Genomic DNA, 27,085 nt, shown 5'->3' with positions numbered 1-27,085 from the left:
GGCGGGCGGACGCGCAGCACCGCATGCACCGCCTGCAGCCGGGATACGGGAACCCCACGGGCATCCCCACGGACGCGGGCATCCGCCCCTCCCGCCCCCACCCCACTGCCGGGCCACTGTGCGCCCTCGGCTCCGGCCGATAAAAACATCCCCAGGCCTCGTTCACCCTGAGATAGAATAGATTTATTAGCAAGAGGTAATCAGGAAACATATATTTTTACAAAAAAATGGAAATATTTTTCCAAACAAGCTGTAAGTTGAAATAGTTTAGGGCTTGAAATAGAATTCTCATACCACGAGGTATTGCTTACAGCAAAAGTCTTTTCTGTCTGTTAGAGTGGAGCATGCCTGCCACTTTAAAGTTAAACTGTGTTTATATACTGTACAATGTAAAAAATACATGGTAATATTCACAGAATAAGCACTACATTACTATATTCCTGCTAGAAGGTGGTTAGACAGGATTACAGTATATGTAATAAAAACACTCGGTCATCTTCGGCTAATTCTACGGCGTGGAACGGGGCGGGGGTGGTGCGGGGGGAGCGGAGCGGGGCTGCGGGAGCGCCGGGTGCTGCGGGAGCTGCCCGGTGCTCAGCTGCAGCCCTGCAGCCGCCGCACAGCCGGAGCTCAGCCGGAGCTGCAGCCGCGCCCCCCCCCGCTCTGCAGAGGAACGAATGACAAAAAGAACATCGTGGAAAAGTAACCCGGACCGCCGGCGATGTGAGGATGCGTGAAACCTTAAAGGATGCGGGGAATCCTACGCGAGGCCGAAGAGCGGGGAGGGGGCTGGGGGGGCTGCTGGGGGAAGCGCGCACACGGGGGGCACTCCGGCATCCAACGGGAACACACAGCTATGTACAGCGGGGGCGGAGCGCCCGGCTCAGGAAGGCAGCTTGGGCTCCATCCGCAGCGAAGCCCCGTACAGAGCCTCCTCGTCCATCACTCCGGACTGGTCCAGCAGGTACTGCGTCACCTGCACAACGGGGGTGACAATCAGAGCCCGTGTGGGGCAGCAGCGGTGCTGCAGTGGGGAAAGGGCCGAGCAGTGCCCCCAGTGCAGAGCAGTCCTGCAGCCCCAGGCAGACAGCATGAACCTGTCACACCCCACACCTGCAAAGTCCTCAGCTGCTCTTTTGCTTTCCATGCTCAGCCATCCCCTGTTCTACCAGGCACCACTGAGCTCCTCTGCTGAGAACACCAAGTCCCAGTGGTAAACCACACATGGGGGTTGGAATTAGAAGATCTTCGAGGTCCCCCCAGCCTAAGCCATTCTATGATCCTAAGGCACTGCAATCAGGGAACAGAGGTTCCTGCTGTGAGTGCTGCTGGCAGGCAAAGAACAGCTCTGCTGTTAGCAGAAAGCCTGCTGCCATCTCCTGCCACCACGCAGGACCCCGTGGTGTCACGGACACGTGGTGCTGTGCCGGGGATGTGGGCAGGCACACCGCACTGCAGGGTGGGCTTCACTGCTTCTGCAGAGCGGCAGCCCCGCAGCCCACCCCAGCCCACACTTCCACACTGTGGTCACACTGTGTGGTGGCAGAGGAAGCACGAGGGCGGCTGGGGCTTTCCATTGCTGCATGCGTGTTGGGGACAACACGTGGCAGAAGCCACCAGTGCTGGGCTGTGTGGGGGAGCAGGGCAGGCTGGCAGCCCACGGCCCTGGTGAGCACACAAGTGCTGCCCCGTGATAGCTCCTTTCTGTGCCAGGAGAGCCTGGCTGCATGCCTGGGGCACTCAGGCAGGACGCAGGAAGATGCCATGTTTTGTGCAGAGCTGCTGCATGGAGCCACTGCCACCTGCTGCTCACTGGCATGCAGGGCATGGCACGCTCCTTCCTCCCCCTGCACTGCCCAGATGAGGCCACGTCCCTGAGTGCTGAGCGCGTTTGTAGAAAGAACCACAGCAAACCAGCAGCACGTGGGGAGCTCATTGCTGGCACCCTCCACCCCTCCCCACTGCCACAGGCAACGCTGCTCACCTACATTCCTTACAGAAGCCCCACAGCTTCCCCGAAGGCACTGCCAGCAGCCCAAGGCTTAGTGCTAACATGGGAAAAGCGGGAGCGCGTGGCTCTCATACCTTGGGCTGGTGCTCGATCTTGTAGGAGGTTTGCTGGAACTGGCGGATCTCTCTGATGATGTGAGAAATCTGTGCAGAAAGGAAATAAAACCATTGGTCGCAGTGCAACTATCACTGGTGCCATTGGGTCCTGGCACCACTCTGCCCACACCGTTCCAGCACACCAGCAGAACCCCCCGGTGCCACCCAGAGCTGCCCACTTGCCCAGCGCTCACCATCCTCATTTTGGAGAAGTTCACCAGCCCGTCCTCAGTGTAGTTGGGGGTTCCCTCCTCGATGAAGGCCAGGTCGGTCAGGTACATCCCCAGGTAGGGCACGCACGGGGGGTCGCAGCTGTGGGAGCAAATTGCAGACACGTGAGAGAGAAATACCCCCACCCAGAGCTTGTGGGGGCCCTGCAGGGGAGGCAGGAGGGCTGTGCCCCACAGCTACCAGGATCTGAAGGGTTCTGTAAGGCGCAGGAGCTCCAGGGCTCAACCCCACCATCTCTTTGCCAGCTACAGAAAAATGAACTAGAACTGCATGGGAGGAGTGTGATGAGAGTGGGTGACCCTGTCCCAGCACCTCTGGGCTCACTGAGGGCAGTGACTAATCAGCCCCAGAGCTAAGGGGACACAGGGAGGCAGGAGGCAAAGCAAGCAGTGTGCCGACCCACTGCCCCTGGGCCATACGTGGCACTCTGTGCAGCACGACATGAATATCATACAGCAACCTTGTGTGGAACCTGAGTGTCAGAAAGGCACCCAGCCCTGCTCACTGTAGTGCAGCCCCCCAAACAGGTCACAGCCCTCACTCACTTTTTCAGTGCCTCCCTCAGGTTCTTGAACCTGCCCTCCGAGGACACCAGCTTCTGCAGCTTGTCGATCAGAGCCTTCGTCTGCAAGAGACCCAAAGCGTACCCTGGGGTGGCACAGGCAGGAACCCCCTCCCATCTCCACCTGCCGGCCCATGGGACCCCTTCCCCACTGCAGTGCTGGGAGCAGCATGTGGCTGCTGGGACCACATGGAGGAGCGGAGCAGATGCTGAGCAAAGCCCCTGCAGCACAGCACAGCACGGCACAGCACAGCACAGCACAGCACACAGCTCCCCGCCTCCTCCTTTGCCCGCGCCTGTCTTAATGCACAGGTTTAGCTCTTTGCAGCAAAAATATGAGATATTTCAGACTCGGGAGGAGCCCACACAGCAGTTCTGGCTCTGGCAGCCCCCGGGCTCCGGCAGGCTCGATAGAAGCTATTTCTGCACCAAGTAAATCGACACAGGAATTAATTCTGCTCATCCATAATTGGTCCGGGAAGCCCTCAACAAGAAGCGCACGTACGCACGGGTGTGCACGGCAGCAACCGCCCCTGGGGGAGGGCAGGAGGGTCCCTCCAGCTGCAATGCTCCCTCCTGCAGGGGCCGACCAAAAGGCAGCGTCCAGCTGCAGCCCAGCGTCCCCACCTGCTTGGAGACCTTCAGCCAGGTTTTCTTCAGGCGGAAGATCGCGCTGCGGTTGAGGGAGGAGGTGATCTCCAGCACGGCGTTGTAGTTGTGCAGGCAGCGGCAGATGTCGGCTACCGCCACCCACTTCTCGATGGCGCTGACGCGCGCGGTGAGCTCCTCGTTGCGCAGGATCTCGGACGCAATTAAGTTGCTGACCTTCGGGAGGCAGCAGCCCCAGCATCAGCAGCGCTTCGGGCAGCGCCTCAGCCCGCACCCACGTGCCGCACGCTCCGTTTTCCTTATCGCCCGCCGTCCCACCCCGCAGCCCCGCTCACATCATTGAAGTGCTTCGTGTTCTTCATGATGTACGGCGTCCGCTCGTTCTTCTCCAGCTTCATCCAGCCCTGCCCGAAGAACTCCCTGCAAAGGGCAGCGCTGAGCTGACCTCTCACTGCTGAGGCCACACCGCCCCACCAGCAGGACACCCCACACCACACTCACTCGTAGGGGATCTTCTTGAAGACCAGGTGGTCGAGCAGTGTCAGCTGCTCTGCTATCTCCAGCGCAGAGTGACTCTCAAAGGGCTCCGCTTTGACTCCCTCAGCCTACGGTGCAGAAACGAGGGCTGCTTAGGATCACTGCATCACAGACCAGCTCGGGCTGGAAAGGGCCCCCAAGACCCTCTGGACCTGATGCAATGAGCAGGGACCCCCCAGCTCCACCAGCGCTCAGAGCCCATCCAGCCTGACCACGGGTGTCCCAAGGACAGGCACTGAGTTGGGACTTCCAAGAGAAAGGCAAAGCCATCTCCTGTGCCATGAACCCTACTCATCACAGCAGCTCTCCCTGGCCCCACACAGTGCTGGTGGCTCCCAGAGCATTAATCACATTCACACACGTGTCCGTGTGGACACACACAACCACCTGATCCCCGCTGCTGACTTAATGGAGTGTCAGATCCCAGCACACTGGTTTGTGTAACCACTGCCTTTCTGCCCTACGTCTGCTTAGTTAACAAAGCAGCAAGGAATCGCAGCAGGAGCTGTGTGAGCACCCCTGAGGTGGAGGAACACCACGAGGGGACCTGGCAGCCCTTGCACCCTAACGAGCACCCCAAGCCTTGCAGGGCACTGCCTTTGCCAGGTGTTGTCCTTAAAGCTCAGCTCCTCGTGGAGTGCAGCAGAGCAAAATCCCCATGTTTGTTTGCATGCTCCACTTCCAGGGCAGTTTGCAGCTCCAGTGATTGCAGACAAAAGCCTTAAAACCAGAAGTGACTCCAAGCCTGCAGAAAGCAGCGTGCAGACCAGGGGGCAGCAGAGCTGTTGGCTCAGGAGCACCAGGCCACGCTGGAGTGCTGCCGTTTTTTTCCAGGCTTTGTTTTCTCTGAGTGCAGAGAAGCGGCACCAGCACTGTGCTCACCCTGAGCTCTGTGAATGCACCGCACGTTCCCTGTGCTCCACTTGGAGCCGTGCTGACACAGCACCCCAAGCCCACAGCCAGCAGCTCTGGTGCGGGGCTGGGGAACTGGGAACCCATGGGGCAACCCTGTACCCTGCGGGCTGGCAGATCTCTGTGCCCCTGCAGCACTGCCAATGGTGCGGATGGATGGATCTGGATGGGGGCTGCATTGGTGCTGCCGTTTCCAGCAGTGGGCTGCTGCGAGCGGCTGACAGAGCTCACCATCTGCACCACTTCCTCCAGCGTGGTCTGGTTGTCCCCCGGGTCCTCCTGTGTCAGAGTTCTGTGACACAAAAGGATACAGCACTTAGAATCACGGCTCTTGGCATGGTTGGGTAGGAAAGGACAAAGGATCCTGGAACTGCCCCCCCCACCACAGGCTGGGTTGCTCCCCACCAGCTCAGTCTGCCCCGGTTCCCATTTGTGTCCTCATGCCCACTTGTACCCTGGGAGCAGCCACAGGAGCCCAGAACTGCACCAGAAGTGAACCCTCCACCAGTCCCTCACCTGATGATGTTTGCAGCTGCTTTCCTCTCCTGGGTCAGGAGCTCGGGGTCGTGAATCACCTCCTCCAGAAAGCTGATCACCCTGAACTTCAGCTCCTCATTAGTTTCAAAGTCCTGCCAAATCAGGCACAATCACAGCTGCGATCGATTTCACTCACAGTGCATTACAACACTATGAGGATGGGGGACACCAGGGAACACCACGGCCCCCTGACCCTGATCTCATCCTGCTGACTCCCCCCAGCAACCGAACCCCAGTGATGCACTTCCCCACAGCCCCGTGCCGTGGTGCCCTGCTGCATCCACAGTGCCTCCCATCTCCCCGTGCCCATTCATTTGCTTAATTAAAGAAAAAAGTCCTGGCTGAACCCGCTGCCAAACCTGTGCAGGTACCCAGATCCCAAAGAGCACACCCAGACCCCCTGAGCTGTCCTGTGCCATGGGCACACCACTGCCTGGACCCCCCGCTGCACCTGTGAATGCTTGGAGACCCAGTGCCGCAGCACGTTGAGGACCCTGTTGGTGGCTGCTCTCCGGATGACAAACTCCTTGTCCCCATTCCGCTGGTCGGTCGGGAAGCCTGAAAGCAGGAGCACTGCTCAGCACTGCCGTGGTGCTGTCAGGACCTGCTTGATGTACTTTTAGGATTGCAAGAAGGAAAAGCCCTGTGTTTCCAAGTACCCCAAAGCAGTTGAGCTGCATCTGCAAAGGGCTTGGCTGCCTGCAATGTGCAATCTGCAGAGCCACGGTGCTGCTGGGGGCAGCTGCCAAACACGGTGGGGACGGGCACATGCAGACCCGGACCCAGCAGAACCCAACCCCGCACCTGCGCTGGCCAGCGACATGCGCCGGTACTTCTCCTTGGTGGGGGTCCCCTCATTGGCACCTGCCGTGGCGATGGCGAAGGCGGAGGCGGCAGACAGGGCACTGCGAGTGCTGTCCAGCTCCCGGCAGGATGGCATCACCACACCGTTGTTGTAGGAGAACAGGGAGAAATCTGGAGGGGGAACGGCAGCCCTCAACCACAGCAGCAGCCCAGCCAGGCCCCCCATCCCCACCGCAGCCCGCAGCTTGCCACAGGGTTGTGCTCACATCTCACCTGAGGAGTTCTTGCACTTGATGGACATGGGAGTGGTCGGAGATTTTGTCGGGGACGTTTCAGCCTCCGCCTCATCGCTCTGGTTGGGGTCGGTGTCAGACTCCTCCCGGACGGACACGTCTGAGCCTGGGGAGCAGGGAGTGCTCATGGCCGGCACTGAGCACGGTGCAGCCCCATATTTCTTTACAGCCCGTGCCCTACCCTGGAGCTGCAGCCCAGACACCCACGTGACGGCAATGTGGCCCTGGCAGGTCACAGCCAGGACACCGCCTGCCCTTCCCGCGAGGACTCACTCTGCTTGCTTGGCAGCATCTCCTCCTGTTTCTCTGCGGCCGCTTCCCCTTCATCAGTGATCTTGTTGGGGTAGCTGCTGGACACGTACAGCTTGTTGATGTCCAAGGTGGTCTTGCTGAAGGGGCCCATGGAGGAGTACATGCTTGCATAGCCGTTGGAGGAGCAGCTGAGCGCCGCCAGGTCCAGCGCTTTGCCCCCCGTGATGATGGGGATGTTGAGGGAGAGCTTCCTGCGCCGGCTGGGGGACGACGATTTGGTGATGGAGAGCGGCGGCGGCGAGGAGAACTTGCGGTTGGCACGGGGGGACTTGGGGGGCTCGCCATAGAGCAGCTTGGTGTTCTGGCTGCTGGCAAACAGCAGCTCCAGGGACCTGCAGGAGGAGACGGGAGCTGGCACTCACCCTGCAGCACAGCACAGCATGCCGCCAGGAGGGAGACAGCACAGACAGAGCCTCACCGCGCAGGGATGGCGCTGATGGGTTTCTTGTAGATGGTGATGAGCTTGTCAAGAACAACCAGGGCGGTGGTGAAGACACGGTACGAGTGCAGGAACGTGTTCAGAAAGTCGATGCTCAGGAAGCGCAGGTCCGTCAGCCGCTCCAGCAGCCGTTCCACGCTTGCATAGCGGATCTGGAGGACCTTGCAGGAATTCATCGTTTTACTGAACCTAATGTCAACATCATCACAATACAAGCTGGCATCAGACCTGCAGAGAAACAAGAGATCTGTGGCTCCAGCCTGGAACGAGACCAAGAGCTGCAGGGCAGGAGCAGCCGCACTCGAGGCATGCAGAGAGCAGGGATGGAGGGTGCTGGGGGAAGGAGCGCTGCTCACGGGGTGCCTCGGGACCGCTCCGGGGAAGGCTGGGCCCCAGATGGGAGCCAAAGCTGGGGCAGGGCAGAGCCCCACAGCCATGCAGCACACAGCAGTGCTCTGCGGCACTCACTTGATCATCTGTGGCACGGTGACCTTGGAGTTCTCCTCGAAGGCGTTCATCATGAGCCCATTGCAGCGGATATTGTCCACGCACTGTGAGAGACAGTGGGGGACATGGGAGGGGGCAGCGGTGGCAGCAGCACCCTGCTCCTGTTTCTTCTCTTTTGGAGAAGAATTTTTTCCTAAAATCCAACTCTGTGCAAAGCAAGCGCAGAGCTTGTAAGGTGTTACCACATGCAGGGGTCAGGGGAGAAGTCAACTCAAGGCACAGCCCATAGGCAGCCCATGGGACACCCCATATCCACGTGGTGCAGCTCTTGGCATCCCCATACTGCACTTCCACTGTTTGAGCCACCAGACACACCTTCTGGCGATGCTCTGTGGCCACACAGCACGCGTGCTGGCTCCCAGGGGCAAACCGTACCTGGCTGATGTCGCTGGTCCAGGCGGCCTTCTCCTGCCTGGAGGATGCCACGAGGATGACGGTGAAGGACGAGGCATCCTTCGGCTCCACCACAATCTTGAAGTCGAGATGGTCGATGTCCTGCCCTGAAGCTTTTGCTTTGGAGCAGACCAAGCACGCAAGGTGACATTGGATGGGGAAATGCACAAATCCCCCCACCCCAAGGAAGGGCTCAGGGACTGTGGGGGTACCTACCATCCTCATCAGTGCTCTCCTGCTCCTCGATCAGCGTGCAGTCGATGAGGGAGATGACGCCGTTCTGCAGAGCGGGAGTCGGGGTCAGAAGCAGGATGGTAAATCCAGCCACAGCAGGACTGGGTTCTACTGCCCCAGCCCCTGCCACGTGCCATGCCCCGCCGCCCATGCCCACCTTGGTGAGGTGCAGCTTGCCGCCAGAGCCGCGCGTGCAGATGATCAGGTGTTTGGAGAAGAGGAAGCACTGCCGCTCACCCTCCTTGCGCAGCGACAGAGAGCCCAGCCGCCCGCGTGTGATCTTCCCCTTCTCTGACATCGGCACTTGGATGAGGGACCCTGCAGGGAGAGCACCCATCCCCGGCTCCAGCTGGCTCCGTGGGGCGGCAGGGACAGCGAGTGCCATGGGGCGCTGCACTGACCGAGGAGGGCAGGGCAGCAGGAGCACGGTACCTTGCCGTACAAAGGTCTGGCTGGTGTCCAGCAGAATCTCACAGCCCTCGATGATCATCCGCTCTATGGCCAGATTTTTTCGGATGTTTTCGGTCTCACTCACTTCATCGTGCATTATCCTGCAGGAGGGAGATGAGCTCCAATGACACACGCCCAAGCTGTTCTGCAGCTCTACTGAAACAGGCCGGGGGGCTGCACTGGGTAAGCTCACAAATGAAGGGACGTTCCCAGAACCACCACGCAGCCCTGTGCCACCCCACGGCTCTGACCTGGAGAGCTCCTCCAGCTTGGACTTGGCATAATCCAGGCTGTTCCTCTCCACGTGCTCGTGCGGGGTGTGGGCCAGCAGCTCGTGCAGCGTCAGGATGTACCGGGGGATCTGCGGCACAGAGCAGAGCAAGGCTCAGCAGCACAGCACAGGGCTGGGGCTGGGCTGGGGCACGGGGGTTTATCAGCCACGGTCACCTGGAACATGGGGTAGGTGAGGAAGGTCTCCAGCGTGCGCTCCTCACAGTCGGGCTTGGCCTCGTAGTGCTTCAGCAGCTTGTCAAAGTCACGGTTCTGCTTGCAGTGCGCCAGGATCTGCAGGCTGTACTGGTGGTTCCGCACAAACTCCTGGTAGATGTTCAGCATGGGCAGCAGGATGTCAAAGAGGTCAGCTGCGGGCAGAGGCAGCAATTGGTTTTCTCCATTCACTCTCTTTTCTTTGCTCAGGCCCATGCCTGACGTTAACAAGGCTCAGGGGCCGGCAGCAATGTGCAGTGCTGCACTTCACTGCCAACAATTAGCAAGAAGTCTGCCAAGCCTCGTTAGGACAGCAGCGAGAAGCGGGGAGCAGAGCAGGGCCGAGGGGCACTCACCCAGCACAAGGGTTGGCCAGCTGGATATCCTTGCTTTCAGGCCTTGGTAAAAGATTTGGTGCAAAAACATGATTGTTTCACTGCAAAGAAATGCAGAGGCATGGAGCAGATGAAGAAGCAGACAATAATAGGACCAAATCACCCCCCAGCTGCATGTGAGGCAGCCTGGGGATGAGTCCTGCCAGGGGGGCTGCAGGGAGGTCCGAGGGCAGTAAGTGGGTACTTGGCAGCACCCTGAGCCTGGGGGACCCCATCGTCACAGCACCCGCAACGCAGCATCGCCTCCTCTGTGCCCAGTGTCTCCTCCATGCACAGCACCAGGAACCTCTTTGCAAAGCCCACTCCCCCTGCCCACCGGAGGACTCCACAAGGAGTCTAACCCAGCTGCTCTCGAGCCAGATCCCACCTGTTGAGGAAGATGCTGCTGACATCATCGTGTGTGATGGGCGGCTTCTTGGAGCTGGCAGCCATGCGCAGCGGCCGCAGGAAGTTGTTGACCAGGATGTGCAGCTGCTGCACGTATTCAGCCTCAGCCTCCAGCATGCTGAACACCACCTGGTTCCTCTTGCGCATGCTGTCAGCGTGCGGAGACCTGATGTAGTCCTGGATGATGGTCTTCCACTTCCTGCGGCACAGCCAGCCCCGCAGGAAGCTCTGCACCTGGGGGAGCATCACTCATTAGTGCAGGCCGGCTCATCAGCACAGGCTGACTAACAGAGTGCGCCGTGCCACGGTGCTGGTGGGCAGCAGCAGCCAGCAGAGCTTCTAAGCAGGTGAATGTGACCCCCCCAAGAAGGCTGCTCACTCCTGGCCACGTGGATGTTGTGCTCCACTGTCTGGCAGCACCTTCGTGTGGGTACCGAGCTCAGCCCAACGCAGCAGGGGATGCCCAGCTGCAAAGCCAAGCTCCTCCCTGACAGCCCCACATGGACCCAGCAGCTCCACGCCCGGCTGTGCCGAACCTTTTTGATTTTCTTGATGTCGCTGTCATCCTCGCTGGGCGTGCTGCTCTGCACCGACTGGATGCGCTCGTTGTCCTTCAGCAGGGAAGCGATCTGCAGCACAAGGACAGCATCACACCTGCAGTGCCCTTGCAGCAGGACCCAGCACGTGCTGCTCTATGGACACGGCACAGAGGATGCTGTTCTTGGTGGGGTGGCTGTGGGGATGCAGCCACGTCCCCAACCCGCCCGAGCCACAGCCAGCACCCAGCACAGCGTGCTGCGCTCCTTGCCCACACGCAGCGCCCTGTCACAAATCCCAGCAGGCAGAATGCTGGGGAATGGCGGGGAGCCCCCATCCCTCCCCAGGATCCGTTTCTCCACCCAGCGCTCCCCAGCCCATCCCCAGCACTGCCCCCACCCAGCAGCCACGTGTGACACAACCCCTACATCTGCCCCCAGTGCTGTGCCCGGTCCGCCCCGTACCTCCGCCTTCAGGCGCTCGATCTCGATCTCCCCATCCTCAATCTGTTGTCGGAGTTGCTTGGCAACAGTTTTCTCTGTTTCCACAATCTGAAGTAAATGGAGGTACTTCTGCATCAGCGCCTCGTGCTCCGTGGCCAGGGTCCTGTAGCTGTGGGCAGACATGGCTGTCAGAGCGGCCCCGAGCCCCCCGGGCACACCACACCTCCCTGACACACAGCTCAGCGGGACCCCCAGTTAGGATACAGAGAGCTGTATGCATCCAATCACCTGCGTGCACCCCATGATGCCATCCAGCCTCGCCATCAGTGCTCCCCCCGCTGGATGCTGCACCAACATGGCCCAGCACGGCAGTGCTCACTCTGACAATCCCGCTGCCCCAGGATGGCACAGCACAGCAATCCCCACTTCAACAATCCCATTCCCAACCATTTTTGCTATCCCCAATGGAAGCCCTGCAGCCTGCTGGCCCATACACATGGCAGGGGATGGGGTGCAGAAGCACGTAGCACAGGGGCAGCCCTCAGTACCTGGCGTGGGCAATGGCTGCCACCCACTCGTCACAGTCCTTGGCATCCTCGGTGCGCAGCTCCAGCGTCTTCTGGTTCTCATGGTTGAAGTTCACGGTGAAGTAATGCTGTGCGGGGAGCAGGACAGGGTCAGGAGGGACTCTGTGGTCAGCAGCACACTGCTGTGCTCACAGCCAAGCGCCCTGCAGCACTGCAACAGGAGCACAGCCATGGAGCTGCAGGGGGGACACTGCTATGAAACACACAGAGCAAGGAACGCCTGCAAGTAACAGCATCCTGCTGGGCACTGCCAGATCCCAAATGCACATGAACACATCACAGCCCAGGGCTGCAGGCCAGGAGGGAACCTTCCCCCGTGCAGGGGACGCACTGCTGCATCCCTTCCATGTCCCATTACATCCCTGCCACGTCCCTATCACATCCCCACTGCCAGGACCCTGCACAGGGCCATACCCCAGGTGCAGCAGCGCCAGCGCTGGGCATTCTCATAGCCGCAGCACGGCAGGCTGGGCGCAGCAGCTATTTTCAGCTTCCCTTGACATTTACAGTATCGGTGTTAATTGTGCGGCGGCGGCAGCCCGCGCGGCCCCAACCCGCACTGTTGCTGTGCTTTCCTGCTGTCTCCTAGGAGACAGGTAACGCGCAGCACTGCCGCCAGCAGCTGGGCCAGCCAGAAACCTGCTGGAAAGAGCTCCTTCCAGTGCTGTCTGCTGCTCTGCTATGGAGTTCAACGAGGGCAAGCGGGTACCATGGCTGCCAGGAGAAGCCGCAAGCAAGGGGGTGAGAGGCAAGGAGCACAGGACCCGGTGTGCCTGCAGCACGGCGCCCACATGGGGCTGCATTCACCAAGTAACAGCCAAAAACAGCCCGGCTCGGGCTGATGGCTCCGGCAGGGATCTCCCATGTGCTGCATCCTCCCAGCACAGCCCCAGAGCTGACGGGTACAGCTGCACGGCTCACACACTGGGATGGACCTCGTGCCCCACAGCTGAGCCATATCAGCCACCGTCTCCTCCCTCCCACCCCAAAGGCTTCTTAGAGGCAGCAGGACGCTCCTGACAAACACCTGTCCGGGTTCTGGAGCTGCATGGCTGGCTGTGCCCCACCACACGGTGGTGCTGCCGTGCCTCGCGCTGGCCCTGGAGCTGTGCACACCGTGTGCTGTCACTGCCATCACTCCCAGCCAACACCCAGGAAGCGCAACGTGCTCCGAAGGAGGAAGTTATTTCATATTTGAATAATACAACACCCACCAGCCTGTTATCTCCTCCTGAATTACGAGCCTCCGCTGTTATCTCAGCCACACATCACTCCCGACAGCACGGGAACGGCTCCAGCAGCGCTCGCTGTGCTCGGGGCACAGAGGTGGCACCAGAGCTGGCAGAGCCAGCTGCCCGAGGGCAGGCAGAGTATCCCCATCCTGTAGCAGCCGCAGCTCCTGCAGCTCGCACTGCTCCTTCTCGCTCCCTTTTCTGCTCATTGGAAGCTCTCAATGGCACACATCTGCAGAGGCACCCACACGTCACTTCTCATCAAACCTCCCCTTGCTCTGCCTTCTGAGAACTGACACAGGTACCCCTCGGGTCCCTCATTACCAGCGTTTTGCAGCACCCCCCGCAGGCTCTGGGCACTGAGCATCCCCACTGCTTTATCCCCAGGGTGCGGCTGACGACGGCTCTGCCTGCAGGAGCAGCGTGGGAGCATTTCAGGTCACGGTGAGCAGTGCTGGAAGCAGCGGCAGGCGATGCTCTGAGTGATGCTCTGAGTGATGCTCTGAGTCCTTCCTCCAGGGCTGGAGCTGCCCGAGCTTCACAGGGAGATGCTGCAAGCATTTTTCAGCACCGGTAGAGAGCGCATTCTGCTTTTGCCCCGGCCTCCAAAACCCTCAGCTCAATCACACTGAAGTCATTTAGTCTGAGGCAGACAGCGGTGTGAAAAATCCCAGCTCCAGAAGTCCAACAAACTCCAGCACCTGGATGCTGAGCATGGCCGCTGGGTGCTGAGCTGGGCAATGGGCAGGACCACATCCCCACAGCACAGCCACTCCGGCAGGAACCTGCAATCTGCTCCCAGTGCCCACCACCTCACAGCACGGAGCGCTCAGCCCTGCTGCAGGCTGCACTGCTGCATCCCCATTCCTGCACAGACACAGCAGCACGGCTGGCACAGGCCAGGAGGTACAGTGGGCAGGGAGCTGGCCTGGCACCTGCTGCAGCCCCGGCCCACACACCCCACTCCAGCAGCTCGGTTCCCTGTCGCTCCAGCAGAACAGCCCAGCAGCAGCCCAGCTATTTTTACCGAGACAAGAGCACAATAGCAAAAGGCTGCTTGGGAGCTATTTCTGCTTCCAGAACCTCAACAAACGACTTTGAATTAATGAAGGAGACTACCCAAGTGATTAATGTGCAGGGAAGGCTCCAAAGAAATGTCCTCCCTCGTGTCTGATGTCCCCATGCTGGTGCTGCTGGCGCAGCCGCGCTGCCCTCTGCCAAGCACGCAGAATGGAGGCAGAGCAGCACCCGCTGCTCATGGGGGGCTGCACTGGGCATCCCTGCACACCCCAGGATTCAGGTCCTGCTGTCCCAGGGTGCTGAGATGTGCAGGTCCTCCAGGGGTACAGCTGGAAGCCATGCACAGGGTTCCCATGCCTGCCTCGCACCCACCCCAGCTCCCTGTGGGGCTCAGCAGGACCCGCTGGCACTCAAGGGCCGCATCTCTGCCCTATTCCCACAGCCATGTCTGCCCCCACGTCCACAGTGGGGACACCTGGGCTCCTCCATCCTGCCACATCCCCCGCCAAAGCCACCAGACCGTTGCAATGAACGTGAGTGCCACCACAACGGGAGCTCCATGCAGAGTGCAGTGGTGCCCACTCACGGTGCTGCAGGGGGACAGGCAGGGTGCTGCTGCCATCTCCCCTGCACAGCACCAGGTGCTCCAGGGGCACTGAGCCAAAAGGTGGGACCAAACATCTCCAGCACTCACAATAAGGAAGGGAACAGCAGAGTCAGGCCCAGCACAAGCAGAAGCATGGATACTTGGGACTTTGGAGCCCCTCTGACACCCCAGACCTCATTACCTGCTGGGACAGGATGCAGCACCAAGCTTAGTGCCCATGGTTGGTGCCATTGGCCAGGTCCCAGCGGGTGCAGGGCACTTCCACGTGGAGCACAGCCAGGCTCTGGGCTGAGAAGATTGTAACAGGGGCAGCCTGCAGCCCCTGCCCCACTCAGGACAGCTCTGCTGGGCTCCCCACAGCACCACTCCATGCCTGGGGATGCTGCGTGGGGACACGCAGGGATTCAGCTCACAGACCAAGTTCTGCCCAAATACTCCAACCTGATGTCAGCAGGGCTCCGTTCCCAATGCCCCTGGTGCGACACCGCGTTACCATCACACAGCTCACTGCAGAAACCTGGGCAAAGCACGGGGCTGGGAGCAGCACCATAAACACAGGCATCCCCACCTCAGCCGTGCGCCAAAGGGAGCTGCCAGCCAAGGTGCAGGCAAACATTTGTGAGGCACAGAAAGCACTGCGGTGCCATTCCATCAGCTCCCCTCTGTGAGTGCTGGTGCAAAATGCGGGCTGTGACTTCAGCTCCTTCGTTCACACCACGTCTGTAGAAGGGTGTGTTGACCCCGGGTGTCCTTATTTGGATTTCCATGACAAATATGACGGAAGGTTTTCTGCCCCCTGACCAAGTGGGATCACACTGCATCGCCCCATCCTGCAGCTGACACCATGTGAACACAGAGCCCACAAGCAGCGAGCAGCACACAGCCCGGCCCCCCACACTGGGGACGTGGTGCCCAAATCCTCCGTTCTGTACCTCTGCTTTCCATATAACTTCACTCCTTTCCTCTCACACGTGCTGCATGCTAAGCACGCTGCATTCCACCACAAAAACAAACCTGCAGCAAAGCAAAATAGGTGAACGTGAAAACAGAGAGCGCTTGGGAAGGCACAGCCTTTCACATTCCTCCTTTGCGGAGAATTTGAAACCTTTCGGCTTTTGCTTTGGTTCAGAAGGAATCCAAACCCAAAGGTGCCGTCCGCAGGGAGCCCCTGAAGCCCGGATGGGTAAATCCCCTCCAACGACAATTAATGGTGATTAGGGGCGATGCTAGAAATTTCCTCCACACCTTCCAAAGAGCCACTGCTGCTGAGCGCAGCTCCGTGCCAGCACAGGAGGAAACAGCCCCTCTGATCTGCAGAGCTGCCACCCCCCACCCAGAGACCCCCAGCCACCCTGCACCGAGCGGGCTGCAGAGCTGCACCATCAGCATTCTGCTGCTCATCCCATCTGCTGGGAGATTAATCAGTTTGCAGAGCTGTGGGCAACCCAGTGCCTGAGCGCTTCCATCTGCATTTGTCCCAATAATGAGACGTGGTGCAGAGCCAGGTGCTGGCCCCGGTGAATCAGTGCAGAGCAGCAGCCCTGCAGGCAGCCTGTGTGGCAGGGACCGCTGTGCCCCATGGGCAGCCCCTCAGCTGCACCACAGATGGATCCTCCCAGTGTGCTCTGAAACCAAAAGAGGTGCTGAGAGCCATCCCTCAATGTTCCCCCAACAGAAAAGTCCTCCTGGACAACTACAAGGAGTCAAAACCCGGCTAATGAGCCAGGATCAAACTATGGAGCTGCCCTGGGGCACAGCTACAAAGCAGGGGGCAGTGACCCCCAGCCGACACGCAGCCCTTACTGCTGCTGCTGCTGCAGGAGGAGCAGGAGCACGCAGGAGCCACTTAAGGGCAACAGCACTGCGAGGGCACCGCTGCTGCACAACAACAACAGCAGCGTTCAGCCGGAGCAGCGCGGCTGCAGCAATCCCTGCCAGAGCTGTGCCACAGCCCCGAGCTGCTGCAGCCCCACTACTGCCGGGCATTGGGGTGCCGAACGTGCCAGGATCAGCAGCTTGCTGCCTCGCTGCAGGCCGTCCTATCAGCCCTGCTCACCGTGCGACTGCTTGGCCACATTATGCAAGAGCTGCAGAGCTGGAGCACGAGGCGCGGGGCCTCCTGTGAGCACGCAGCCGGGGCTGTGCACGCACTGCTTCCCGCAGCCCCACGCGGGCACCGGGCTCAGCACGTGCCCACACGCAATGCACCGCAGCCGTGGGGCAAACCCAGCACCAGCCCTCCGGGGGTATCTGACACGGTGGGAGCGACGGATGGGGATCCACGACCCCAGGCTGGAGCCCCCCGGGGTGCTACCCGGCCCAGTGCCCAACCAGAAAACGCTGCAGGCAACACCCGCGGGCGGCCGGAGCTGCACGGCTGATGGCACGGCGCTGTGCCGCTGGGAGCGGCGTGCGGTGCACATCGTACCCGCAGACATCAGCACCTGGAGACGGGCACTGAGGGCACAGCACTGCTCTGCGTGTGCCACGGGGGGCCGGGCCCCACTGCCCTGCGAGCACCGCATTTCCAGGCGGGCGGGCGGCAGGGGGCGAAGAGCAGCACCGACCCCACAGCGCGGCTTCGCTCACCGACCCGTTTCCGGCGGTGCCCGGGGGAGCCTCGTGCCCTCGGCTCTGTGCCGGCGGGGAAACCCTGAGGCCGATCGGCGCGGACGGAGCGCCCCAATGGAGCCGGGGGGGGGTCCGCGGCCGCTCCGCTCTCCCCGTTCCCCCACCAGGCGGGAGCCGCACAGCGCTCGGCGGGGCCGCGCCGCGGACACGCGTGGACTCTGTTGCGCAAAGCACGAATCGCGGCCGCCGGGTGGCGCCCTGCGGCAATTAGCGAGGGTAATTAGCGGGGCTAATTGCGGGACCCGTCACCCTCCCAACCCGCCCCCCCCCCCCCCCGCGATCCTCCCCAGGGACCGGCGGCGGCACCCCGGGAGCACCACCCCGCCGCATCCCACGTCCCCCGGCCGCGGTCACCCGTGGGCAGAGGCCGGGCGGCTCCGCGGGGGGGAGCGCGGTACCCGGAGCCGGGAGCGGGCGGTGCGGGGGCAGCGGGCGGTCGGGCGGCCCCGGGCACCCACCTGCTTCTCCAGGGAGTCCTTGGCCGAGAGGGAGGGTTTGGGGGAGGGCGCCCGGTCGCAGACGCAGCCCTCCAGCAGGTAGAGCCCCGATGGCCGGGAGCTGGAGTCGGTCTCGAAGTAGAAGAGCATGTTCTGCAGCAGCGCGAACCACTTGGTGTGCCATTTTGTGTTGTCGGAGCTCCGCTTGCTCAGATAGCCCTTCCTGGCGCCGTCCTTCTTCGCCAGCAGCCCCAGGTAGGTGACGTGCCCGTCATTGAGCCGCATCCCCTTCTGCATCTTGGTGGGCTCCGAGGCTCCTCACATGGTCCCCGGCGGGCAGGCGGCGGGCGGGTACCTGGCGAGCAGCCGCAGCCCCCGCGCCCGCATCAGCGGCGCCCGCTGCCCCCGGAGAGCCGCCGGCTCCTCATCGCGTCTCCTCGTGCCGCCGCCCGGCCCCGCCGCTCCTCCTCGCGCTGCGCTGCGCTCCGCTCCTCCCGCGGCGGCGGCGGCAGTGCCGGGGGAGCGCCGCGTCCCGGAGCCGCGTCTCCCGCAGGCGGCGGAGTCATGTGACGGTGCCGACGCCGCCACCGCCGCGGACGGCGGCACCGGGACGCCCCGCGCCGGGGACGGACGGGCGGATGGCTCTGCCCCAACCACGGCTGCGGGGGCGGCCGCGCCGCCCGGGGTCGGCCCCCTCCTCTCTTCTCCTCTCCCCTCCCCGGGGCCGCCCCCGCAGGTAACGGCGCTGCCGACCTCGGAGCGGCTCTCGCCGGATGCCCCGCGCACCGCCGGACGGACCCCGGCCCGAGGGGAGCGATGGGCAAATGAGCCCCGAGGCGAGAGGGAGCCCGGAGCCAGCGGGGATCGCGGCCGGTGGGGGGCCCTGACCCCGCCACGGGCCCCGGCTTGCCAGGATCCCTCTAAGAGAGACCCCCGTAAGTGGGGCCCTCGGTAAGCGGGACCCCAGGGCTGGCCGTGACCCTCGGGCCGGCCCCGACCTCGGAGCTCCGTGGCTCAGCACGCGGCTGTGCTCGGCCCCACGAGGCAGCGCAGCCGTCGAGCATCCTGCGGAAACAAGCCCCGCACGCGGTGCCGGCTGTGGGATGTCCCCGCTCACGTCCCCGCCGCGCGGTGGGCCTCACACACGGCCCCACACCTCCCGACCCCACAGGGCAGATGGAGGTAATCGCATTCCCATCCACTGCAGTCCCTGATGTCGGGACGGTCCCACCGCACAATGAGGGAGCAGCACCTTCAGCACCTCATCACAGCCCTCCAGCTGCACGGCCACTGTTGGAGGTCACAAGGGGAGAAGACCCCGATGTCCCTCTTTACCTCCACGCATCTCGCTCCTCTAAGCCCCTCCTGCATTCAGACCCGGAGTAAAAGCAGAGTAAAACAGGGACTGCTGGGAGCTGCGGCTGGGCAGGGTTGGGGGCAGGTGCTGCCCATCTCCTGGGGGCTGCCGGGAGCTCTAGGTGGGTCCAGAGGCCGCGGTGATGCGCGCACACAGCAGCTGGGGCGATGAGGGAGCTGCCTGCCCGCATCGCCAGAGGAAGCGGCCCCTGCCCGGGTGTGACCGAGCCCTGCAGACACGGAGGGCATCGGGAGAGCCGCGCTAATTAGCTTTGTTTCCGCCGAACACGTTGGCAGATCTCCAAGGAATTCAGTGAGGTCACAAGCTGCCATGGTAACAAGAGGGAACGGGCTGGAATTGGGAAAGGTGCTGACGTCTCCAGGCACTGGAGCTGCTGAGCAGGGCGCAGCCTTCTGTCCCCATGGCCAAACCGTGCCGGCGTAGCCTCGGCTGTGGGTGGTGGCATCCATCAAGCTCCGGGACACCCCCTGTGCCTCCACCTCCTGCAGGGCCAGGGCCGTCCCCTGCTCCTGTCCCATCTCTGAGCTACGGATGGATCAAAGCGCATGGCTGAAGGTGCTCCCCATGACCAGCATGTGCTCATTGCAGGGCACGAGCCCCAGCAGCATGGCGGTGTGGGGACGGGCAGGAGGGGCTGCTCAGGGAGTGCTGCAGTCACATTCTTCCTGGGAGCTGGCAAGGTCTTGGATCAAATGATAACTTGGAAGGCAGCGCTGCCAGTAATGCCAGCACTGTGCGAAAGTGCTGGGAAGGATGAGCACGCCCTGTTCAAATGCATGAAATGTGTTCAGGGGAAGCAGAGGTGACATTTGCATCATTTCTCCCCCATGTACGGCAATGCAGCCTGTCCAGCTTTGTCCACAGCTAAGGTTTCTCGTTACTTCCAAGGATCTTAATTGCAGTGGCTTCTCCTCTCTCCATTTAAGCGTTTAATAAACATCAAAGCAGTTCCTATGGGCACCCCTCACAAAGCTGAGGCTCGAGCTGGGGCTCACTGCCTGCAGCAGCATCAGCTCCTGTGGCACAACCCGCTGGGATCCCCACACTTTGCTCTGTGCAGGGGGACGCACCACTCCGGGCCCACAACCATGCGAGGAGAAGGGGCAGTGCAGCAGGAGGGAGAGAGGGCTTCTGCTGCTTCCAGTCCTGCTGTTGGTATCTGGGCAGGTGCTGTGCCTGCTTCTGACTCCAATGAAACGCACAGTCTGCAATTTGCACGCCCAAATCATCAGCAGTGCAAAACGACCCTCCTGTCGGTCCCAGCCCTCGCTTCCACCTTTGGCACCAGCTGGATTCATGTAGCACCTCCCTCACGGTGTGACCTGCAGTGCCCACGGAGGGGTACAGGACGGTGCCTCCCAGCCCTGTCACAGCGGCTGTAGCACACCGCTGCCCTTGAAGACAAGCAGCAGGAGGAGTGCCGATTTGCTGAGTGATTTACATGGGAGAAGAGTCGTCTCCTCCATGACATACATCCCTCAGTGGCAAAAGCAAAACGCCTCTGGAAGCTGAGTGGGCACTCCCCTGTTCCAAAGGGCTGCTGAGCGCTGGTAGCAGGCACTGCAGGAGAGGTTCCCCACACACTCAGCCACCTCCCACCTCTTTGCAAGGCACCTCATAACATTATGTAAAAATGCAAATAGCATCCATGCAAAGCTGCAGAGCCACGAGTGCCCGTGAGAGCCCAGCGAGGAGCAGCCCAGCTGTCCCAGACAGGGGCTGTTTGTTTTACCAGCACTGACCCAGCAGTGAGTGCTCCATGGCCATCAGGGGCCCTTCACTCCCCCCCTGTGCGGTGCTGTGCATTGTGCCAGGAGGCAGTCTGGGCCAACACAGCCTACCTAACTGTGTTTGGGAGCACAGGATGAGTCTGTGGATCCAAGGCACTCGTAGGAGGTGCCCACGGCTCCGTGGCTGAAGGGTGCAGGGAGAAGCAGGCAATCACTGCCCCCCGGGGCACCAGAGGGGCACAGATGGGTGCAACACTTGAGCACCGTGGGAGCTCCCCAGCCCCGGGACACACTGTGCATGTGTTGAGCTGCACCCCAGCACTGAGAGCCTGCACACCCTGCTGCCCACACAGCAGAGCCATCACCATGCCCAGGGCCGTGCATGGTGCACCAGTGCCTGGAGCCGGCTCAGCAACCAGCAGCACACTGGCACTGTGTGCATGTGGCTCACAGAGCAGCTCTCATCCCTGAGGAGTGGAATCCCCATGAGGGCAGGACACTCAGGGTGCTCCGAAGGCACCGCAGTGAGCTCCTGGTCCAACCCAAGCATCAGTCTCCCAACAAGCAGAGCGCTCCTTTCTGTTCTCTAATTAAACCAATATTGTATCTTACTAGCAAAGGAGTAAACAAACAATTACGGACTTGATGAGGTGTTGCATGCGGTGCTCGCAGGAGCAGGGAAGGAGCTGGAGGCTGCGGGGGGAGCAGTCCTGTGTCATGTGGCCTCATTCTGCCCCAGGGCTGTGGGGAGGGGCTGCCCCAGCCCTGCACTCAACAGCAAACAGCAGCGAGAGCCCCGTGCCCACTGAGCTGAGCAAAGGCAGGGAACGACTGCGGGCTGCAGTCAGCAGCAATCCCCAAAGAGCACACAGACGTATTCTGGAGGATTTTCCAATTTGCTGCTTTCACAAAGGGATTCTTTATCCCTCCTTCAGGGACCCTCATGCACTCACTGAACACACCAGACCTGGATTCAGCGGTACTGAAAAATGAAGCTTGCAGAGTCTATTTCTGACCTCCTTTTGGATGCTTTGCATAAGCAAGGTGCACTCTCAGAGCTGGAAGGAGAGAGAAGGGCAACGCTCTGCTGGGATGGTGCCAACCAGCCACGACTGGGGCAGCTGGGGCTCCTCAGGGCACCCCCTGCTCTCCAGGCAGGAAGGGCCCAGGCCAAGGCCCTGACATTGCCGGGGGTGTGAGCAGCCCGGTACCAAGGAGCAGCCCGAGGACAGCAGCCACGTGTGTGCCGTGACAGCACGGGGAGGTGTGGGATCACCTTGGACAGTCTGTGCTGCGCTGGGTGCGTCATCCCCAGGGCCACCTGGATTAGCCTGGAAGAAGGATAGTGCACTGATGTGGGTGTCCCAGAAGCAGAGCTGCTGGCTGCCAGCCTGCGGATGATGGCACTGTGCAACACAGCCCATTAAGAATTCAATAACTGAAGCTCAGGAAGCAAATAATTACTTAGCATCACGGAGAAATTGTTTCTCCGCATCTCTTCGCCAGCCCATCTCTATCCACCAAACCATCTTTCCAGGTTTAGAGGGTAGAAAAGCACTCCCGTGTCTTCTAGAAGCGATGGTATAAGGTGCTGGAGCCCCAGGACATGATTGGAGTGGAGGAAAAGAGCCCCTGCAGCAGGCAGGACAGCAAACAGGTGACACGACACAGGTGGTGTGGGCAGCATGCTGCTGTCACTGTTACACCAGCCTGTTCCCATTGTGAGCACAGCAAACCCCTGTGATCACTGCACCATCCTCTCCCCATTAGCTGCTTACAGGGTGGGTGGGATTAGCTGCCCCAAGGGCATCCTAACCCTAATCCAGCCCAACAAGGAGTGCTGAGGGTCCCATCCTGCCAGGCAGGAGCCCCACAGTGCCCCAGCAGGGAGGCTGTCTATCTCTCTCCTCCCCCCAAGAGGCTCATTCGGCTGTTCCCCTTTGCTGGATAGAAAACAAGCCCATGTGCCCTCCATCAGCCAGGACCTTACCCAGCTCTCAGCCTGCCCAGGAGGGGGCAGCCAACCCCAGCACCCTGCAGGGACGCTCAGGCACACGGTGCCTGGAGCACAGTAGGGGGAAGCACATTGGGGCACACATTGCCTGCTCCATGTCGGGATTTGCTGTAAGGATTCCTCTGTCACACAAGGACCAGGTTTATTTTAATCAGATTAATTAAGCACCTGATGCTGACAGAGCACCACTGGGCACAGCAGCACTGAGGGGCACACTGGGGGCAGTGGCTCTGGATTGCATCTGGCACAGAGCTGGGCTCTGCAGAGTGTGTTGTATCACTTATAGAAATAAATCAAAGGAAACCTTTGCTAACAGAGAAATTCTTTGGAATACAGAACATTCACCAAATGCAGTTCTTGGCTGTGTGTGCTCACCAGGACAGGTGGGATTGGATGGGGATTACTGGGGGGACCTCAACCCACAGAAACCCCTACCTACCACCAAAGGGCAAACCCCAGTATACACAGCCAACACCTGGCACAAGTGACAGCTTCCACTGCCCTGGGCCAGAGCTGTCAGGAAATCCCAGCAGTGCCCGAAGAACCCACACAGTGCACAAAGCCGCCCCCAGCTGGCACGGCACAGCCGGACCAATCCCAATCCCAGCACCAACATTCACGCACCCCCATCCCGCTGCTGCCTTCCTCCTTCCCTGGGGGGACAGTGATCGCACTGCTGGACATGAAGGAGCATTTTGCCTCTATCCCAGCCCTACTCAAAGCTCACTACAAATAAAGAAACGAGGGTTGCCTTTTTTTCTTCTTTTCTTTCTTTTTGCAGTAGGTGAAGGCTGTCAGTAAAAACCTCCATGAATACTTCATCGGGCTGCCCGCCTGCCCATAGATTTTCTGTCTCAAGGAAAGCATTTCCAGCAGCCGGCTGTGTGTTGAAACCAGGACCGCGGGGGAACCCAAATCAATTGCATTTGAAAGAGGGAATTTTCTGCTAAATGCTATTGCTCCCAATAGCACCGTACACCCGAGGGCGGTGGGAGCCGCGCTTTTTCCCCAGGATGCAGATCCTTTGCTCTGTGGCTGTCCAACATGGGGATGTTTCTGTGGGTCTTTTCACAGCCCCTCCTGCTCACGGGGACCCGCTGACAGCAGAGGCACGGAAGCAGAGCTGTGAGCTCAGCCCTCCCCACCACCACCACTGGCACACAGGCTGTGCTGGCACAGCTCACAGCAATGCGGAGCTGCTCCTGGCACACGAGGTCCGTCCCATCCCGGCCCACTGCCAGCTCCCCTCTGCCTGGCTGTGTGCTCCTCCAAATGAATGTGCCCAAGCTCACCCCACCGGCATTTACATAACTCACAGCTTCAGCAGCAAGGGTTGGTTTCCCTCTACATTGCTGGAAAGAATGGAAGCACACTGAAGCAGACTCTTCCCCAGAGCACTGAGCCCTTGTGCCAGCAGCCAGCACCTCTAGGCCACCATGATGCACACAGCATCAGCACCTTGTGCAGACATTTGAAGTGCTGTGACGGCTCGGCTGTGGGGGTCATGTGGGGACACAGGGCAGAAATCCCCCCAGACAGAGCCATGGCTTCCCCTGCTCACCTCACGCGTGGGGCGGTGGGTCTCCCAGCTGCAGGTGGTGCTCCTGCCTGCCCAGCTCTGGGGGAGTGAGGGGAAAGCAGCACCCAGCATCCCCATGGGGGTCCAAGTGTCCCTGCATGCCTGCAGCCAAGGGGAGAACCAGGAGCCATGGGGATCTGGGATGGCAGCAGCACAAAAGCATCCATAGCACAACATCACCTTGCTCCGAGGGAAATGCTTTACAGGGATGCACTGTGCAGCACATCACAGATTATTATTATTTAGCGCCAAGCTAAACATCAAGCAACCCTATAACTTCACATGTGGTGCGTTCCAGGCACTCTGCAGCTGCACCCACAGCCGTGGCTGTGAGCACAGCACAGAACAAAGCCAACATGTGGGTATCATAGAGCTGCCCCCACCCAGTGCCATGCAGCCATCCGGAGCTCTGCTCTTCCAACTCCAGTTTTCTTCTTACAGCATGGATTTGTTTTTTAGCCTCTCTGTTCATAACAGTGCGAATCCAGAAACAGTGGGAACTCCCGCACAGAGGAACAGCGGGGAGAGAGCAGGCTGAAGGCAGGAGGCTTTGCCTGGCAGCCAAACCAGAGAGCTGAATGTCAAGCCTGCTAGTTTGCTGCATGCACTGAGCCCACCAGGCTGCCAGGATGCCACAAACCTCAGCGTTGTCTCCCTGTTCCAACCGACTCCAGCAAAAGGCACAGCCGCCTCTAAAGCGGAGCAGAACGGGCTGCACAAAGCAATGAGTTTCTCATCATTTCAGGATTCCTCCATTTTCTCAGTTAAGGTCCTGACGACGCCATCGGGCCCCTCCCCACGCGCACACAGCAACGCATCCTAAAAGAAAGCGAGCACAGAAGAGAGGAGTTGGGTTTGGGATGGGGGGGTTGAGATGAGCAGAAGGGGCAGACACAGCCGCGGCGCTGGGGTCGGTACGGGGCGGATCACAGCACCGGAATGCTGCGAGCGCACCGTGACAGCGCAGAGGCAGCGTGGCACGCACGGGGAGGTGGTTTATTTAGCTCATCTCCGCCACAGAAAGGCGGCCACGGGGTCGGAGCGGCGCTCGGGACCGCATTTCCATGCGTTAATTTAGCAGGGGCTGTCAGAGCCGCTCATTGGTTGCTGTCGGGGAAGCGTGTTAGCAAGTTGTCAGAGCAGATTGCTGCCGAACGGCACGGCGCAGCGGGTGTCAATCACTGCGGAGCTGCTTGGTTTAGAAATTCGGCTGAGGGAGAAGGAGCCGCGTCTGCAACGGGAGCACTGCGGTGTCAGAGCTCAGCGGGGTTTGGGCAGCTACAGAGCATCGTCCTACAGCGCCAATGATCTGAAGGCTGCGTGCAGTGCCTGCATCCGAGACAACATCTCCACCACAGTGGGTTGCTCTTGGGCCTGCTAGGAAGCAGCTTGAGGGCCGTGTGGGTTCAGGGGGGCATCCCTGTGCCTGCAGCATGAGACCACAGCACAGCCAGCCCCTGGAATGCAGGCACTGATGCTTTCAGGGCCTTCCTGCAATGGGTGTGTGAGGACTGGGCTGGTGACAGCAGACATGGTGGGAAGGATGGGCCAACCCAGGCTGGGCTGCATCCACCTACATGGGAATGCTGCCACAATGGAGCCATGCACCCCCTGCTGCCCACAGGGTACCCCAGCCATAAATGAAAGAAAAAGCCACAACTGCCACTCAGCAGCTGCCAACCAGCGGTGGGAACATTTTCATGTCAAACGAAAGGCCATAGAGGCAGCGAGGCTTTACTGCTGGGTAGAGCAGCAAAGCTGTGCCATAAAGTGAGCAGCCACAAACCAGCCCAAGGCAGCACCTTGCAGAGCAGGCAGAGCTCCGCGGGGGTCCCAAACCTGATTGCAGTGCTGGAGGTGCTGCTGAGCAGCAGCACTGCCACTCCATTGCTGAGCCCACACAGGATGCAATGGGACACGGCACGCAATGGGACACGGCACGCAATGGGACACGGCACGCAATGGGACACGGCACGCAATGGGACACGGCACGCAATGGGACACGGCACGCAATGGGACACGGCACGCAATGGGACACGGCACGCAATGGGACACGGCACGCAATGGGACACGGCACGCAATGGGACACGGCACGCAATGGGACACGGCATGCTGTGCCGCCCCACTACCTGCACACCTCCCTGCTGCAGCCCAAGAACAGAGCAGCAAACGTAAGACCAAAAGAAGTCTGGGTGTAATTAGCAGCCTTCAGCACTGAGTTAGCAACAAGAAAAAAAGCAGCAAAAGTGGGTTTAATTAAAACTGTTGCTGGAAGAGAATTTTGATTAACTGATGTAATGCATTAAAATTGCAAATCCCAGCAGCTTAAGTGACAGATAAAATAGCACAAATGGTTTACAAATTAATTGACTTTTTTTTTCTTTTTGAAAACAAGCACGCCACTCATTATTAAAAATTAATTGCTCACAAGGGAGGCTCCTCTCACACCAAGAGCACCACGGCACCGGCTGCCATGGGGCACGGACCCACAGAGCCCCACTGCTGCCCCATGAGCTCTGCCAGTGTGAGGCGCAGGGTGACGGAGCGGCGATTCCAGCTGGCTGGGTGCGTTGTTACAGATCACAGTGACGTGCCCAGGAAGACGGGCTGTCAGATCTCATCTCATCACACGTCCCTGCTGTGTGTTCAGCACACGCTGTGGCTGCACACGCAGTGCCAGCATGGCACGGCCACGT

At 60.4% G+C, this 27,085-nt stretch overlaps 1 protein-coding gene across 1 annotated transcript; it reads right to left on the bottom strand.

Moving 5' to 3' along the window:
- Window positions 1-165: 165 nt before the first annotated feature.
- RASGRF1 (Ras protein specific guanine nucleotide releasing factor 1) lies at window positions 166-18,182 on the bottom strand. Its single transcript, XM_072346001.1, has 27 exons — window positions 17,710-18,182; window positions 11,723-11,829; window positions 11,196-11,343; window positions 10,731-10,823; window positions 10,175-10,428; window positions 9,769-9,848; window positions 9,374-9,567; window positions 9,178-9,287; window positions 8,909-9,027; window positions 8,634-8,794; window positions 8,459-8,522; window positions 8,225-8,361; window positions 7,811-7,893; window positions 7,322-7,570; window positions 6,865-7,235; window positions 6,572-6,697; window positions 6,299-6,469; window positions 5,946-6,052; window positions 5,474-5,586; window positions 5,189-5,249; window positions 4,010-4,113; window positions 3,844-3,928; window positions 3,527-3,724; window positions 2,883-2,962; window positions 2,301-2,418; window positions 2,086-2,154; window positions 166-976 (listed from the first exon to the last, which is right to left on the bottom strand). Exons 1-27 carry the CDS (start codon window positions 17,983-17,985, stop codon window positions 884-886), a joined length of 3,771 nt encoding a protein of 1,256 aa, XP_072202102.1. The 5' UTR covers window positions 17,986-18,182; the 3' UTR covers window positions 166-883.
- Window positions 18,183-27,085: the final 8,903 nt, after the last annotated feature.

This window comes from Excalfactoria chinensis, chromosome 10, assembly GCF_039878825.1.
Source record: "Excalfactoria chinensis isolate bCotChi1 chromosome 10, bCotChi1.hap2, whole genome shotgun sequence".
Taxonomy (NCBI): Eukaryota; Metazoa; Chordata; class Aves; order Galliformes; family Phasianidae; genus Excalfactoria; species Excalfactoria chinensis.
Note: the sequence above shows the minus strand (reverse complement) of the source record. Positions and strands in the feature narration are given on the sequence as shown.

Bases quoted from the DNA above. Each gene is read 5' to 3' on its own strand.
- RASGRF1 (XM_072346001.1), bottom strand. From the start codon at position 17,985: ATGCAGAAGGGGATGCGGCTCAATGACGGGCACGTCACCTACCTGGGG. The intron at 8,523-8,633 runs GTGGGCATGGGC...CCCGCTCTGCAG, and splicing joins GCAAGCTGCACCTCACCAAG to AACGGCGTCATCTCCCTCAT. The intron at 7,894-8,224 runs GTACGGTTTGCC...TGTCTCTCACAG, and splicing joins GGACCAGCGACATCAGCCAG to TGCGTGGACAATATCCGCTG.